The sequence below is a fragment of the Portunus trituberculatus genome, chromosome 45, assembly GCF_017591435.1.
Source record: "Portunus trituberculatus isolate SZX2019 chromosome 45, ASM1759143v1, whole genome shotgun sequence".
Taxonomy (NCBI): domain Eukaryota; kingdom Metazoa; phylum Arthropoda; class Malacostraca; order Decapoda; family Portunidae; genus Portunus; species Portunus trituberculatus.
Genome location: NC_059299.1, coordinates 6,614,129 through 6,632,501, shown reverse-complemented (window position 1 = coordinate 6,632,501; position 18,373 = coordinate 6,614,129). Strand labels below are relative to the sequence as shown.

Sequence of the window (18,373 nt, the reverse complement as noted above, 5' to 3'; positions counted from 1 at the left end):
CTGACAAACTTACTATTTTCGTAGATCTGATGACAGGAGGCGATGACGGCCCGACGGGTGAAGATACACAAGAGGAATGAAAGGTGAGAGTAATGGAGAGAGTGAATATCAGCACTGGGCAGATTCTCAAGGTTAAAAAAAAAAACTTGGATTCCTTATAAAAACAATCTGGTACCGCTTAGTGATCGAAAATGGAAACAAGAATTTTTTTTTTTTTTTTTTTAATATATATATATAAATACGATCTACTTTCATCTGTTTCGAATCTCATGTTGGATATTCTTCAAGTTGATAGAGGATCCATTAGAGGCAATCTGATTCTGTTCAGCAAAATACACGTGATGAATTAGAACAAGAAACACCTCTTTTTTATCCACTTGCCCTTGTTTTAGTACCTCGTGGAAGGCTAATTGAGGAGTTACCGTAATGTATGTGTATACATCCGCCGCCGGCTCTTGACAGTGTGTGAGAATAAACAGCAATGGAGAATCAGGGAGCTTAAAACTAACGGGGAAAGTCAAGAGTCAGCTCGGAGGCAAGCCCTGACAAGAACGCTCTCAACAATTGTTTATCTTTCACAAGCGCTGTGTTTGATAAGCGAGACACAAGGACGTTAGATTTTCAAACATTTCCTACGAACATCAAATGATATTAATGATTTTTTTCCTTTAGTATCACATTCCACATGTGTTTGTAAGTAAGTTGAGCAACACAGGGAATGCAACATTGAAGACGCTCCTTTATATGCAGCGACGATAGATTTAGAACTTCCCCTAGCACTGAATAACATTAATGGAACTTTCTCCTTCGCCAACGAATATCTGACGCACCGCTAAGCAAGACGCCGGAGACGCAACAGGACATTATTTACCTGTAGCCACGTGACTCAATGTTTAACTCTCCGCCTCTCGCTCTCTCTCTCCCTACATCAACCTACAGACCTACATCCTCCCTTCCGCTACCCTGCTATAATGAACTCTTCCCTTCCGCTTTGAATCCACCGCTTGAATCTTGATGCGGTTCAGATCATGGAAAGCAAGATACTCATCGAGGTGGAAACAAAAGCAGAACACGCCTTGGAGTTTAGGTAACAGCAGGTGGCCGTAGCCTTTTCTTGACTGTGGAGTGTTGGATCCGGGAGACAGCAAGGTAACTGGTCAGAGTGGTAAAATGAGTCAACTAAACGACCGAAGTTAAGGTTAGGTTGGAAATCCCGCTGTTTGTCTTTGCCGCCCGAGTGGATGGTTGTGAAGGGGGAAAGGCATCGCGATCCTCACTCCTCCGCACACATTAATCAACTTAGGGTTCTTTTATAAGGCTTCTTCTTTCGTCTATCGCTTGATTTCCGTTCATGTTTAGTTGTCTGCACCGACCAATAGAGAACGTATCGCTGGTTGTCTGATGCGTGAGCGTGACCGAGGAAGGTTATGGGGCGGTCGTGAGTCAGGTGTCGGGGAGTGTCCCTGCGGGTGAGGGTAGCAGGCCAACACCCAGGATTCTCGACCATGGGCGTGGCGGGATCGATGGGCGACGGCGGGGTAAGCCTGAGCGGTGGGTGGGTGGCCGACCACAGGCGGGAGGGGCTTGGGTCCTGCCACCGCCAGTCTCCCGGCTCCTGCCTCCGCGCCACCAACACCACCACTCTCCACCCGGCCGTCAGCTGTTCTCTGCCTTCCCTAGCCGTGGTGATTGCGTACGTGTTGGTGCCATAGACTCCTGGGCCTGTGACGAGGAAGTGTACTGTCTGAAAATACGTGGAAAAACTGTAACACGACAAAATGAGTTTCTTCATCAATTTGACGAACGTGGAGGCAGCTGCCGGCCGGTCCTTATACAACATGTCCTATAACCTGGTGATGCCCTTCGAGGGAAACTTCTACGGCGGAAACTGGGTACAGTGGTTCGACAAGAATTGGGGCATCGTATTCTACATGGTCGGCGCCTACATGGCCGTGGTGTTCGGCCTGCAAGCGTGGATGGAGACTCGACCTGCCTTTGACCTTCGCAAGCAGCTATTTGTGTGGAACGTTATCCTGGCGGTGTTCAGCCTGTACGGGGGCATCAGGTCCTTGCAGGAACTAATCTACGTGTACACCAACTTCGGCGTGTATTCCACCTACTGTCTCTGTGGCCTCCGGTAAGTACCACAAAATCCCCCACAATCTTACATTTCCGGTGTGTTGGATAACCCACGCATGTCTTGTCAACACTGTGATAACCCTATCTTTCCTCAGCCCAGAGAAACACAGTACTGAGTGGGTGGGATACAATAGTCAGGGGAAAAAAGTGAGTGGAGAAAAAAAAAAAAAAACGTACATTTTATTTTAGTACCATCTCGTGTCAGCGTCAGATTCCGTCACAAACAACACCACAAGGACACCTAACATAGCGTTACACTAGGCTGACTCCCTTCCGCCTCTCTGCCTTGCCTACAGACACGCTGACGTCAGGACACTCATTTTCTAGAAAGGGAAGCGCGTGTAGCTCGGCTGGGGGGCGGGAACGGAGCGCGGGGTGGATAAGAGGGGGCGGGACCGATACGAGATGGGGGGACGCGGTGAGGGGTAGCGAGGGAAAGAAAGAAAGGCGGAGAAAGGAAGGAGATGGAAGAAACTCGCTGTTATTATCATATCTTGCTTTTTTTTTACTTCCTTCTTTTGCTTGGTGGTTGTTTTCCTCACCTGTTCTCGCCGCCAGGTAAGAATTCTGCAACAGTTCTTGTGCAGTGTTGCGTTCCTTGCGCCACGTGGGGAGCCGCATGACTTTGTTTTTGTCTTCTGCCCCGCTGCGGAAATGGAAAAGTAAGTGAAAATGAATGCCAAGGAAAGTAGTAATGGCAGAAATGGTACTGTCGGAAATGAATGAATGGTGAGTGTGTAAAAGGGTGAGTAGTGAATGTATAAAGGCGTGGGTAGAAAGTGTGTCAGTGAGAGTGAATGAGCGAGAAGGAAATGAAGGAAGGAAGGAAGGAAGGAAGAAAATATTAGATGAGTGGAAGATGTAAGTGAGTGCCCGTCTGTGAGAATGTTCCTTTCCTCCCCGCCTTGTTTTTATAACCTGGCTTCTTTGTTTGTCCTTTTGGTTTCTTACTTCATTGCTTGCTTGCTTTCTTACGTACCTTCTTTTTTACTTTTATTTCAGATTAATATGATCATACTACCAGCCTTTCTTTTCTTCTACGTCTATAAATCGTTAATATTCTTGGAAAGGTGCGAAGATTTATGCAAGATTAGTGTGTATAGATGTATATTAATTCCCAACGTTATCATTATCATCATTATTATCCTCTAATTCACAGCAGGACAAAATCTTTCCGTAACTTCCCCATTTATCAAACCACCCGCAAGTTATACCTACTGAAAAGAAAAGAAAAAAATAGAAAATAGACAGCAGGTAAACCCTTGTATTGTATTTCAGGTAATTATTCATAGGTAACATCCCCTTCCCATCCCTCCTTTACTCTCTCTCCCTCTCCTCTGCGTCTTCCATCCATCTCCTCCATTACCCCCCTTGCCTTCCTCTCCCTTATTCTCTCCCTCTCCTTGTGCACCCTCCTACGTTCCTACCCTCCCTCTGCACCCTCCTGCCACCCTGCCATCATGCTACACACACCCGCAGTCCGTCGTTGTCTTGGTTCATCGGTGCACTTGGCTCTATTCTTCCCTTGCACGCTGGACACTTACGTCAGCCTTTAGAGAGACTTAAGAACGTGTTTCTCTCAAGGTGTTCAGTGTCAGTCTCAGTTCGTCAGCGTGATTTGTTATCGGGATTGTGAGCTCAGTAAGATTCCGTTTACTATATATGAGTTTACGCCCTCCGCTTATCGTTATCGCCGTCTGTGTTACCTCATGTATTGCTCTCCTTATCGTGTGTCAGGTGATGGAGTCTCCCATGGAAGTCCGTCCGCTTGTGCATGTTCTTTTCTATTTTTGTTGTTGATGTTTTCCTTCAGGGTTTACTAAACGTGACTGGTGTTCGATGAATATTCGTGAAAACATCTGAGAACAAAGTTAGGAAAAAAATAAAAGATAAAAAAAATAACAAAGTCCGAACGGTTTTAGAAGTTGTTGTTGCGGACAGCTGAGTGATGTATTGTATGAATAAAGCAGCATACCCGTCAATTACCGCAGCATTAGTGTCCGGTGCTAGGAAATGCAGTTCAAGGACTTGCTGCCGAAACACGGGAACGCATGCACGAAACACGCCACCACACAGCCGCTGAGTCACTATCGCGGGGCGCATGAGGGAACCGATATCCGCACCGCCCTAGGGAAGACCTTTGTCGTCGCCTTTCTTCTTAGCCTCCCTCAAACAGCATTGGTGAGTGTGTTCCTGGCTGGTCCCCCCGCCGTTCAAGTATACGTGGCCACAAAAAAGTGATCAATACGGTGTGTGGTGGACTGGTGGCGCAGAGGGGTTGTCCTGCAGTCGAGGCCAACCTGCCGGCATGCTGCTGACCTGCTATCACCTCGCCTGTCAGTCTTGCGAGGCCATGCGTGCGTCAAATCCACGTTCTCGTTGTTTACTCACTGGTCTAATTAACCTGCTTTCCTTATGTCATGGGGAGCTAAGCTTAAATGATTGTGGTAGCGTTTTGTTTGTCCTTTCGTTACCTAAATTATTTTACATTTAACTTTTGTTGCCGCGGTCCCAGTTAGTCAAGCACTCCCAACTTTCACTAGACTCAAGGTTTCCTTGAATTGCAAATGATCTACTGCTCGTTCATACTCAGACAGTGACCTAAGCTTCCTCCCACACTGGCATATCGCGTGGTTTTCAGTGCGCCAAAAAGAAAGAAAAAAAAATCAAGAGTAGGTGGTGAAAGGCACGCACGGTGAGAACGGAGTAATGAAATCCCTTATGCATAATTTTTCTCCTTGTTTTTCATATCGTGTTTCGTTTATCACTTATTGAGATGTGTCATTATGTCCTCATAAAACAAAAGAACAAGGCTTGAAGATATATGACTTACTTTTACGAATATCAACTTCTCATAACTTTTTCTTCACCAGGTCAACTTTTATCGTAAAACTTTACAAGCATACGCGTACATCAATTAGAACTTTAACCTATCGCAAAGAACAGAAGCAGAAATCTTTGTCTTCTTTCTAGACTGACTAATTACACTTGATTACCGTACACTACCACTCAGTAAAGGAAATAGAATTGCTCAATGGAATGTGTTATCTAATCTATTACCAGTTAGTGTAGATAGTGTAACCAGAGAGAATACAGTGAATGTCTATTGTCAATCAGAACTATCACAACGGGTGTCTGTTTGCACTCTGCAATACCGTGAGATGGTATATACCAGCTTAGTGAAAGGTCGTACATCTATTATAAGTTAATGTGAAGTAGTGTTATGACGCAGTTTAGATAGGGATATGACAGTTCAGTGAAAGGTTCAAGCTCTTCTGTTTTGTGCAAGTTAATGTGAAGTAATGAAACAGTTGAGGGAGAGAGAAAAAGACAGCTCAGCAAAAGGTCCTGTCTCTTCTACGAGTGCTATACCAATTTAGGAAGAGAGAGAGAAGATGACAGCTTGGTGAAAGGCTGTGTCTTCTGCCGCTAAAACATAAGAAAATAAGAGAAACTACAAGAAGATAGGAGACATTTATGTAAAACATGCCTATCTACACCTATCTATCGTTTCTAACCATGTATTTACCTATCTCGCATCTACTTCCTACTGTAGATGAACGCAATAAAACACTAAAAACATCTCATAGCATCTCATAAACACTAATAACTGGACACATTCTCTGAAGCACCACCGCAAGAAGTGTGAAAGTCGCTTCCTACTCTAAACACAAACCGTATCCTGGCGAGCTGCAAGTCCTTAATGCGTTCTAAAATAGATTGTGGGTTGTAGTATTGACGTCTGCTAACCGGGTGCGTCACGTGTGTGTGTGTGTGTGTGTGTGTGTGTGTGTGTGTGTGAGAGTGCGCGCGTTTGTGGTATTCATGCTTATCTTCCTAAAATAACTCTACAAGAGAAAGCCGCTGCCCACTATAAGGAATGATTCACGGATTACGGCGCCGGGAAATTAGCCTTACCGTTTTGGGGTTACGCGAGTTGTAATGCAGACGGATCTTCATTTGAATGTATAATGTGGATGAGTCAGTGGCGGTGTTTTCCTGGCAGTATCCCCTGAGAGCTAGGAGAGCCACGGAGGCCGGCCAGGTAGGGAACAATGGAGTTGTCTCCCTGTATAAAGATGTCACCTTAATGATATGATGATGGTAATGATAAGGGAATACATTTTGAATGATCATGGATTTATAACGTTCTTAGGCGCCAAAACTCTCTTGAAAATTAAGAAAACTGTAAAGCTATGAAAATTTATACGTGAAAATTAACAAACTTCAAGTAAAACCTCAGTGTAAATGAGAAGAAAAAAAAACAAGTAAAGATGCTCCTGAGAAAGAGAAAAGTTTAAAAAAAGATGAAAAAGACGAAAACAAGTAACAGAAAACATACAAATTACGGAAGGCGTGTCCCTTGAACATTCCTGGTGGATCCGTTACTGACAGACTGAAGGTGAAAGCTGCGTACGACTGGCTGAGTATACGCTGCCTGCTTCCTTGCTATAATGCCGCTAATGGAAGTAGCATCACAGCGTAACGGTCAGCGAGAGTCCCAGGCTGTCATTGTGAAAGATTCTCCCTGCTATTTTCATGCTGTAAAGACACAGTGTTGGGTGAAAATAGAAATCTGCGTCACTCAAATTTGTCCACGATCGAATGGGATGAAGAAATATCGTCTCTTCTTTTTTTTATATATATATATAATTCTCTAACCAAGCATAGATATTTGTTCTTTTTTTTCCTTCTCTAACCAAATATACGGCATTGGGTGAAAACTGAAATATACCTCATCCATTTGTCTCAGTGAAAATTGAATTGCGTCCCTTCATTTTTTCTACCAAAGACTCTGTAGTGAGTGGAAATCTATACCATTAATTTATCTCGATCTAAAAATTGAAATAGCAAATCAATCTGTCAATCACGTTCGTTGTAATTGAAGGCTAAATGCTGTCAGGGCTTGTCTAACAATAAGAATACGTTGATTTGTGTATGACAGGTTTGATATCCATATGTTCGGGTGAAATCAGTGATCTATCAGAGGAAATAAACAGAATCAGTCTACCATTCTCTGTTGCGTATGACAGAAAGCCAGATTTTGCCAGTTCCTAGGACATTAAGTGTATAACTGATGTATCTAAAGAAAATCAATATCTTGCACACGCGATGAACTCTTTCTTTTCTCCGATGCGATGAAAAGACAGAAAAGAAATGGAACTTCATATTCTCATTGATATCCGATACTTTTAAAAAATTCTAGCTTTAATGGACTTGCTTATGTTACTCTGATGTTGCTACTCGTAAGTTAGTGTTAGGATATGTTATGTTAATCCCTTCAATACGTAGGCGCATTTTTACCATGATATTAGGGTATGATTGGACGGTTTTATTTACATTCTATATATGAAGATCAAGATATTAATGGCAAGAGTCTTTACTATTTCAATCCCCACCGAAGTTTCTAAAGCTGTATAAAATCGCCAAAGAGCAAATAGAATGAATATTATAACGCAGCATGGTACTGAAGGGGTTAAGTTAGGAAAAGTTAGATTAGTGTAGCAATAGTTCAAGCTCTTATAGTTTAGCAACCAAGAAAATAACAATAGAAGGAAGAGAAAGCGAAAGGAACTAATTAAGGAAGATGAAAGAGGATCAAGTGAAGGCGTTGATTTTGCTTTCCTTTCCTGACAGAGAGAAGCCGAGGGAGATGAAGGAGGAGGAGGAGGAGGAGGAGGAGGAGGAGAAGGAGGAAAAAGAATAGCTGGGGAAGGAGGAGGATTTGAGGGAGGAAGAATGTGTGATGACGGACAGATAGACCAACCCTTACCTTTTATATTCTTCCTCCTCCCCCTCCTCCTCCTCCTCCTCCTCCTCCTCCTTATCCTGGAACTGCTTCATTAATTCTTCCTCTTCCTTTCTTCTCGTTCCTGTTCTCTTCCGCGTTAATCTCCATAGTTTTATTGCTACCAGTTCATCTACCTTCCTTCCCGCGTCCCTCTCACTTCTCCTCCTCCTCCTCCTCCTCCTCCTCCTTCTCTTCATCCTCTTCCTTCTTCTTATCCTCAACTTATCAATATGGTTATTTCCTGTTTCCTTCTTATCAGCGGTTTTCTTTATTGTTTTCCCATTTTCTATCTCTTTCCTCCTCTCCCTCTTTTCCTTCTGATTTTACTTTTTTTTTTTTCTTATCAGTACTGCTCTACTTTCTAGCTTTGTTTTCTAATCATTATTCCTCTTATTTTCCTCCTTCTCCTAATTTTTCATTCTCCTTTTTTGTCTCATGTTATCAGTGGCACTATTTCATTTTTCTTTTCCCTCTTGCTACTCATCTTCCTTCTTCTCATCTTTCCCATCTTGCTTCTACAAACTCTGCTTTCTCTTCGTACTCTCGTTTTCGTCCTCAACCATATTTTTTTTTCCGGCTTCTACTCATCTTCATTCCTCTGCTTCTCCTCCTCCTCCTCCTCCTCCTCCTCCTCCTCCTCCTCCTCCTCCTCCTCCCTCTGGTTCTTCACTCTCGTACTACCTTTCTCGGTCTACCAACTCTACTTTCTCATACTCTCGTTTTCATTCTTTACCTTATTTAACTTTCCTGTTTTGTCTTTCCTTTAATTTACTGACACTATTTTCACGTACTCTTAATATCATTCTTAACTTTTTTCTCTCTCTTTTTTTTTTTCCTATTCTACTCATCTTTGTCATCTTTCTCCACCTGCTTCTCCTCCCTTCAGTCCTTCCCTCCTCGAACCCTTTCTTTTGTTCAAGCCTTTCTATAGGTTTCTCACGAAGGTTGGAGAGAACGGGGCTGATGAGAAGCTGATAGGACTTTACTGCCTCTAATTATCGACATTCCAAGGCTCAGGTCAGGATTCAGATTCAAACTTCGTGTACAGCAAAGATAAAACTCGAGTAAGGTGGAAATATGTAAATAAACTATAATGAGGAAATGGACTACTGAATACATACATACATACTTACATATATACATACATCGAGCGTATACCTGCCTGAACGAAGACATACATACATATATACATACATGCATGCATAAACATTTCCATTATCGAACGCATACATACAAATATTTTAAATACCTACAGACACACACACACACACACACACACACACACACACACACACACACACACACACACACACACACACACACACACACACACACACACACACACACACACACACACACACACACACACACACACACACACACACACACACACACACACACACACGTCACAAAAGCTCAACACAATTATTCTACGTTCCTTCCCTTCTTTTTTTTTTTCTATGAACGCTTTCCTCTCCCTTCCTCCCTCCCTTTCTCTGTCCTCCTGTCTCTCCCTCTCTTCTCTTTTCTCTCCCTCATCTCTCTCCCTTGGGCTTAATTATTCCAAGAAGGGGTAGAACATAGGACTATCACACTCACTCTCTCTCTCTCTCTCCTCTCCCTCATCTCTTCCTCACCTCTCCTTCCTTTCCGCCCCGCCCTTCTCTCCTTCATTCACACCTGGCAGAGAGAGACAGGAAAGGTGGCAGGAACGCAAGGGAATCTCATTAACCTGGCCCACCTTTTAGTGATACCTGGAAGAAATTTTAAAGCAGGTTCTATGGAATTCTTACAAACTTTTTTTTCTCTCTCTCTTTCTCTCTCTTTCTTTTTCTCTCCTTCTCAGTTGTTTGTGTTCACTTATTTCAGTTTTTTCTTCGTTTTTGTTCTTTTTTTTTTTTGTCTAGTGTTGGTTTGAGTTTATTTTATTATTTTTTCTTAGTTTGAATGGATAGTTTGTTTTTTTACTTAATTTTATCTTTTCATCGTATTTGTTTATTTTTTCCTTTTTTTTAGTTCTTTGTTTGTGTTCACTTATTTCCATCTTTTTTGTAATTATTCCTTATTCTTTTGGTCTATATTTAGTTCAAGTTTATTTCATTATTTTTTTCTAAGTTAAAATTATTAGATTTCTTTTATTTGTCTGTCTTTCCTTTTTTTAGTTCTAAGTTGGAATGGTTAGTTTTGTTCACCTTAAGTAGTAAGTAAGATTTTGACTCGCACAATGATAACGAATCCTTTTTGACTTAGGCGTTGTTTTAGGATCCTCTTTACTCATTCTTTTCTTGCTTCTTCATTTACTTTTAGTTCTAGGTTCAGATAATTCCCTACTCTTACTTTTTTCACTTTTTTTAGGTAATAGTTATGATAATTTTGCGTGTGGCGGAGTGCTAAGTAGAAAGTGTTACGCTTCAGATGATCTCTTCTTTTCTTACGTCATTTCCGTGTAAACTTCTCTCGCCTCGTTTGTGTAAAAGCTTCTGTTAATCAGTGAAACGCACATACATTCGCTCTCTCTCTCTCTCTCTCTCTCTCTCTCTCTCTCTCTCTCTCTCTCTCTCTCTGAAAATATCACTGTACAATTTTTTCGCCAAATATCATTTATATCAATATCAGTCAAGGCAAACAAAAAAGGGAAAGGAAAAGTGGAAAAAAATAGAGGGAAAAAAGTCGTACCCAACATTATTATTTCTTTACACCTTGGAGATTGAGAAAAAAAAATGTGAAAATGAAAACACTGAAGCAATCACATTTTTTTTCATCTTGACCGAGAAAGAAGTGAGAGGAAAAAAATCAGGTTAAAAAAAAAGGGAAACTTGAAAAAATGATAATACCTGGGGAGAAATGAAGTGCAAGCGGACGAGACATGAAAAAAATAGCAGTAACAATAACAGTAAGTCAAGAATAATAGTAAAAAAACACACCTGCCTATTAAGAAACACAACCAGGTGAGTCAAGGTTGGGTGGCAAGAACCTGACGACCTGACGACGCGACGACAAAAAAAGTAAACAAAGGCAAAGAAAAAACTACAGACGGAACACTTTCCCACGACACACAAGCTGCAATATTTCTCTTCTTTTTTCTTAGTTCTATATTTAATCGTAGGAGTGACAATTGTGGCGCCCATGGAGGAGGGGAAAGGCAGGGAAGAACAGGAGAAGCAGGGCAAGGGGACGAAGAGATGGAGAGAAAGGGAAGATAGGAAGTTACGTGTTATTTTTTCTTCGTTCTTCTTTTTTTTACGTCTGGGTTTCGAAGATTACTCCATCATTGGCTTAGAAAAAAATGGAAATCAATACCGCCAGAGAGAGAGAGAGAGAGAGAGAGAGAAAGCAACAGACAGACAGAGACAGACAGACAGCACAAACAATCAAACAAAAGACAATGAAAGCGAATGGAAATATTAAAGACAAACAAGAAGTTAACGGATGAAGGAGTTGAACCTAATAACTCTCTTCATTAATCAGCATGACGGGTTAAACTGAGCGAACACTGAGGCAGAGAAAAAAAAAACAGTATATTTGAATCGTTCTTACCGATAACATTGTGCATTATGGTTCAAGCGTATTCAGTGTGACTGCAGTAGTAGTAGTAGTAGTAGTAGTAGTAGTAGTAGTAGTAGTAGTAGTAGTAGTAGTAGTAGTAGTAGTAGTAGTAGTAGTAGTAGTAGTAGTAGTAGTAGTAGTAGTAGTAGTAGTAGTAGTAGTAGTAGTAGTAGTAGTAGTAGTAGTAGTAGTAGTAGTAGTAGTAGTAGTAGTAGTAGTAGTAGTAGTAGTAGTAGTAGTAGTAGTAGTAGTAGTAGTAATAGTAGTAGTTGTAGTGCTGTTGTTGTTATTGCTGCGTTGAAAATAAGAAGAAGAATATACTCGTAAAAGCCAACGATAATTCACGTCCTTAGATTATGATATGAAATTAGTATTTAAGAAAAGCAACTAGCGTGATGCAAACAAGCGAAACAGAACTAAGATAATAAAACTGCTGGAAGAGAACAAGATAGCGACAGACAAATGGAAATAGAAATTCAGACAATACTACTACTTCTACTACTACTACTACTACTACTACTACTACTACTACTACTACTACTACTACTACTACTACTACTACTACTACTACTCAGGGGATAGGATGCTAAGAGTAGTCAGAGGTGGAATTTAGCAGATATGGTTATCCTCGAAAAGAGAACTGGTGGTGTGTGTAAGGGTTATGTACTGATAAGGATTTGAATAGGCGCCACTATGTCTGATATCAAAAGTTTATCAGTTATCCACCTTCCGGACTGACACGCACTGACGTAGACACACAGGCATGCAGACAGACAGCCAAAACATATATGAAGAGCGTGCATGCAAACATTTCATCGTAGCCTAAGTTGTTGGTGCAATGCTAAACCTGTAATCATGATCTGAAAGCATGTCAGTCACTACGCAACGTTTGTCTTCTAAAAACATTACCCAATGATCGACTTATCCAACCAAGTCGGGATGAGAAATTCCTCACTAAAAGAAAAGAAAACGGAAGTAAACAAACCGCGCGATAGTAGAGTGTAGGAAATATTTCAATAATCTTACGTTTTCTTTAAATGGACTTGTATTAATAGCTGACAAATCTTCTTTAGTTTCAACCCTTCTCTTCCTCTCTCTACGGCAGCGTCTGTTTGAAGGAAAGAAGTAAATGTGACGTTGTGATAATATGTGTTGTGGTGACTTTCTCCGCGCGCGCTAAACGGCTCAGTAATGTTTACCCTCGCGCCACTCTCTCTCTCTCTCTCTCTCTCTCTCTCTCTCTCTCTCTCTCTCTCTTAGCCGTCTCACTGAGCATACAAGCACCTAATGTCTTCAGAATTTCAAATCATGGTAGAAATTTTAATCAAAAAGCCATTATTTTTTCATGTTTTGTGAATAGAAATACGTGTACTTTTTTCCATCGAAGAGAAAGATACAGGAAAAAGTAAAAAGCAAAAATGAATAGAAAATCATAGCATTTCTTTTCTTTTGCCTTTCTGTTCCAGCTTATTACTCGCCAAAGTGTGAAAAGTAAAACTCCAATCGCGTTTTCTTTTTCTTTTGGTTCAAGAAAATGGTGCGGCGCTATGATGCCATTTTCTTTAATTCTGTACCTTTCCTTGTTATTTTTTTTTCTTGCCGATCTCCATTTCTTTTCCTTTCTTTTCTTTTTTTCCACTCATTCTCTCCCTCTCCACACCCCGTCGTCCTTCAGTTCCTTCCTTTCTCCCTCTTCAACCTCTCAATCGTTTTCCCTTCTCCCTCATTCCTCCCTTCTCCAGCATGTTTACCTTCAATACGCTAACTTCTCCCTCATTCTCTCCCTCTTTTCATACTGTACTCCTTTAGAATGTTCCTTTCTCCCTCTTTACCTTAACTCTCATTATTTCCTTTCTCTGTTCTCTCCTCGCCTATCGTTCCACCGTGTTCCTTTACTTTGTTCTTTCTTTCTCTCTCTTTCTCCTATCCTCGCGCTGATCCGAGGCCATAAAGGGCTTACCTGCTGGTGTAATAGCCTTTGATAAGCGAGGAGTGGGAAGTGTGGCAGATGTGTGACTACTCTAGTATACCAGCCTGAATTTTCCCTCACGGTTTGTTAAAGTTTTCATGGTTTTCTCCTCATATTGAATTGATAGTCGTTGTGCTTTGGCATGTGGTGCATACTGAAATTTGTGAGATCAGAGTATTATACGTATTCAGACAATTCTTTCTTTTTGTTATAAGGAATTGAATCAGAACAAGGACACAGGTATTTGTCTGCATATTTTCGTGTCTCATGTCAATAATCTAGGTAGAGAAAAAGAACGGAACATTTTTTTTTTTTTTAAGGGAATACTACTCGATAGCAAAATCGTCTAGTCTACATATATTTTTCTTTTCAAGTCTGAAGTATTGAACTACGAACAACTAACCTGCTGTGTCCGTGATGCTTGGGAGAGTGCATTATGGCTCTTGCTTCCGTCCTTTGTACAGTTTTCCTTCCTTGTAAAAACACCAGCAGCTGAGCATGCGCAAACACTGTAGCTTTCAAATACCTACATTAAGAACTGAGTTACAAGTTCGTTTTCTCCGGAATCCAGAACACAGACTTAGACAAAGTTTCATTAAGCAATAATAACATTTTTAAAAAGCAATGACTAGAAGTAATATAGAAGAAAATGAATCCTAAAAAAAATCCTTAAAAATTGGACGCAAAATTATAGAATTATCGTGTTCCTTGTGATTTTGTGTGACATACGGCTATCGGCGAAGCACGTTTGGGTACAGTATTTCAAGCCGCACCGCACGCTAGCGTTATGAACCTCGTGCAAGCTTCCTGTTGACGTCACCCTCTCCTCCCTTCCCCACATCCTCCCCGGCAATCCCTGATAAGAAGCCAAGAACCTGGATTCGGCCCCGAACATTTTACTGAATTTTAACTTAACCATAAACATCAACCATTAGTCCATCAAGCAAGTTACATTCCTTGAACACCGCGACGAGACGACCCAGTTCCCCCACCTCTCCCTTCACTCCACCCCATCCATCTTCCCCGCCACGAGCACACGGGGAGGCGAGTCAGGGCGCACCGAAGCTTCACTCCACCACTAACCGCGCAGCTGATACGTTACCAACCGAGTCCCGTCCCGTCCGCTTGCCAGCCCCTCCTCCTCCTCCTCCTCCTCCTCCTCAATCTCCTCCTCCTCCATACAGCTGTTTGATAATTCAGGATCCCGTGCAGTGAGTCGAGGACTACTACTGGACTGAGGACTTATTTTCGTGACTGTGTGTGCCAGGAAAGCTTATCTCTCGCCATGACAAGGAGCATGGAGACACTGCACAAATCTAGCTTCTTTGAAAACACAGTGTACACGCTGAAGGAGAACAACAAAACATGGATCTACGACCTGACACTCCCGCCGAGGTTGGAGGGAGGCCGCTACGTCACCTCCACCAACTTCACTTACCGCTACACCTTCAACTTCGAGGAGGAGTTTGAGGTGACTAACTACACAGGTTGGATGAGGACCAACTGGTGGCACAGCATCATCTGGACGAGCATCTACGTCACCTTTATCTTCGTGGGTCAGCGGTTGATGGAAAAGCGACCCAAGTATGAGCTACGGAGCTTCCTTGCCGTCTGGAACACCTTCTTGGCTGTGTTCAGTACCCTGGGCGCCATACGCACCACCCCTGAAATGCTGCACCTCCTTTACAACTACGGCCTCGGCTTCACCGTCTGCATATCAGGCAAACCGTAAGCATAGATGAAGGCTTTTGTTGTTTTGTTGTCTGCACACATGTGATGTTTTCTCGCTCAGCGGCACCGGTAGTGGGCGTTTCCCTAGCAGAGTTATGGATGAAAGTCTACGGACGTTGACTGCCTATAATCGTCAGGTGTTTGTGCATCTCTGAATATAAAACAACCGTAAGAGAAGCTTCAAGAAGTCAGTAGGTTTGCACATAATAGTTCCTTCTTAAGTTGAAATGTCACTTAAGATATTTTCTACTTTATCTAGTGCAGGCACATGTTTTGATGGTGTATTATCACCACGACCACTTAGAATGTTTCAGTATTGTGACATTCAGGCAGGATATGATGTAATGATTAGGACAGTAAGTGATACAGCTCTTTAGAATCTTTCAACCTGTCTGTCCTCTTCTTGATTAAAGGTCTTCATCTAACAAACTCATCTAACAAACAAAAAACAAAATAACTATATGAGCATTATAACAAGCCATAAGACACGTGGTTACTTAATTCTCCCGTATAAACTGAAAGATCAAAATGTGCATTCAGTTTCTTATTTGCTAGATGAGGAAATGAAAGCTATCTAGAAAAGCCCCCACTCAACCTCCGCGTCCCTTCTGCCTCCCCTGCTCCTGGTTCGTCTTAAGGAACCTTTATATCATGCCAGAAACAAGAGGTGCTTTCACTTAGAGCCATTTCCTGAAGTCTGTCTGTGTTCATCTCGCTCATACCGCCATACGTAGCATACTTATTTTTTGTCTCACTCTTTCCCACGAGATGACCGCAACCTTTCATTAGTTTTTTTCTTCTTTTTTTCTTCCTTTCTCTCCTTTTTTTTCCCTAGTGGACAATGTATACGTAGTTACTTTCACTTTTTTCTCCCCCTAATTTCTCTCTCTCTCTCTCTCTCTCTCTCTCTCTCTCTCTCTCTCTCTCTCTCTCTCTCTCTCTCTCTTTTCACGGATTAACAAAACATTTCTGTAAATTACTTGAAAGAAAGTTACTTCCTTGCAGATTCTCAGGAAAGTTGACCCTGATTTACTGACCTACATTACTGCACAAGGAAAACTCTTGCTTCTTGAATCTTGAGCTTGACCGTTAACCTTACTACTACTACTACTACTACTACTACTACTACTTATATTAATGATAACAATAATAAGAAAATATTAAGAATAAGAAGAAAAAGGAAGAAAAAAAGCAAGGATGAATATTACTATACTTTGTAACGGTTAGAATTTCAGGAAGAAAGCATAAATAAACTCTGATTTTCATTATATTTTCATAACTTAATTTAAAGTGTGTGTGTGTGTGTGTGTGTGTGTGTGTGTGTGTGTGTGTGTGTGTGTGTGTGTGTGTGTGAGCGCACGCCATACCGTACATCATCCTTTTCCTTGCCTTTATTAATTAAACACTCGAATAATAACTCTCTCTCTCTCTCTCTCTCTCTCTCTCTCTCTCTCTCTCTCTCATCTTCATTGGTCCCTCATCTATTTATATAACCCCCACTTCTCATCTTCTTTCCACTCCTCCACCTCATCCATCACCTTATTCTCCCTCCCTCTCATCTTCCTCGTACTCATCATCATCACTTCCTTCTCAATCACCTGCCAGATAATCTCCTTTTCCTTCATTCCCTACTTTTACCTTCCGTTCATCTCATCTCCTCATCTTCATCGCTATAAGATTGAACAATAGTAACTTTTGCTATGTTTTTATTGGACACTCGCTAATTAAAGCGGAGGAATTGGTGCTAACGTAAAAGTGTGATTATGTATGAGACGAAGAAACAGAAGGAAGAAGTGATTGATGTAGGATGATGGAAGAAGGGTGTGGCTGGATAGGGTGCGTGGATGTCATGAGGAGACGTAGAGTGGGGGAGTAGGTAGTGGTAAAGTGGTAAGGAGTGAGTTAAGAGTTGGCACGAGAGAAAACAAAAGTGTACTATAGGAGGAGACCTCGAGGGTTGGTAAATATCGTAGTCTCACTTACTACTCTTCCGTTTTCTCTTTTATGAGTTTCTATGCACAGAAGCCTCGAGGAAAAAAAAAAAAAAATACGAGGCTTGTTCCGTGGTGTGAGTTTGTGATGTGTGACGTGCGGAAGTTGTAAATTGAGTTGTTTACAAATTCTCTAATCGAAATGTGTTGGTAGTAAGAATTCTCTGCATACCGGACGCAGTGAAGTGACTGAAAGCAATATCCGGGTCACAACTCCTTATCTTGCAAGCTCCTTCAGTTTTCTCTATCATCCATTGACTGGGGGACTAATGAATGAATGCGTGGGTTCGTGCTTCAGGGATTTAAGGCTTCTTGGCACTTAGTGAAGCCTGAGTGTGTTCGGATACTAAATTGTGTTTCGTCAGCAGTGTGTGGTGTGTTAGCAAAGGTGTATGATAAATATTACCTGTAAGTGAAAGGAACAATGATAGTACTGTGTTTTCCTTTCGCGGTTCTTATTTTTCTTCTTTACTGCTTGTTTTGTCCATCTTTTAAACTTCCTCCTATGCAAATGTTTCTGCTTTACGTGTTTATTCTTGCTCTTCATGATAAGTATTCATGATAGTTTAAAATACACAACTTTATAATTTCTTACTGACACTTTTCCACTTTTAATCCCGTTTTCTCTTTACTCGCACCCTTCCTCCTCCCTTCTATCTTTTCTTCACTCTCTACGCCCCCGTCCCTCCTTCCCTACCCCTTCTCTTACCTCCACCCTCCTCCTCCTTTCCTTCCTCCCTCCCTTCCTTCTTCCACCTGTGCTTCCTCTTGCTGTACCACCTCCCTTACCTACTCTCCTCCCCTTTTCTCTTAACCTCTTCTCTCTTCCTTTCGCTAAGACCACAGCCAATGCTAACCAACGTAAGAGCCACAGGCATTATTAGACGCGTAACAAAAGTGCGCAGACGTTTAATGCCAAGTGACTAAAAACAGACAGAAAAAAGACCTGGGGGAGAGAATGGGAGGCAACGAGCAGAGTCACCCAGCGGACAGGAGAAAGCGTGAGGGGGAAAATCGTGTATATTGCGAGAGGAGAGTGTCAAGAGGCCAGCGTGACGACTGCAACTTTGTCTCAGCTCCGATAAGTGATTCAGAAACATTGGAGGACTGTTTTCAAAGGCCACAGGAGATTATTAGTCGCGTTTTCATGAGTGTCTTCGGGATATTAATGATGTAGAATCGTGTTATGAATGGAGCCGTGGAAAA

General features: G+C 41.8%; 2 protein-coding genes across 3 annotated transcripts in view; one reads left to right on the top strand and one right to left on the bottom strand.

Moving 5' to 3' along the window:
- Positions 1-1,602: 1,602 nt before the first annotated feature.
- LOC123519217 (elongation of very long chain fatty acids protein 6-like) overlaps positions 1,603-18,373 on the top strand; it is a 45,971-nt gene continuing 29,200 nt past the window's right edge. The window contains exon 1 of one of the 2 annotated variants that reach the window (XM_045280333.1): positions 1,603-2,137. In XM_045280333.1, coding sequence (XP_045136268.1) covers positions 1,779-2,137 — 359 coding nt within the window. In that variant the 5' untranslated portion in view covers positions 1,603-1,778. Of the gene's footprint in view, positions 2,138-14,525; positions 15,174-18,373 lie in introns of those variants that run through there. The other variant, XM_045280332.1, reaches the window with a different exon arrangement.
- Positions 1,627-6,724, bottom strand: LOC123519219. Its single transcript, XM_045280337.1, has 3 exons — positions 6,058-6,724; positions 2,682-2,785; positions 1,627-1,722 (listed from the first exon to the last, which is right to left on the bottom strand). Exons 1-3 carry the CDS (start codon positions 6,274-6,276, stop codon positions 1,677-1,679), a joined length of 369 nt encoding a protein of 122 aa, XP_045136272.1. The 5' UTR covers positions 6,277-6,724; the 3' UTR covers positions 1,627-1,676.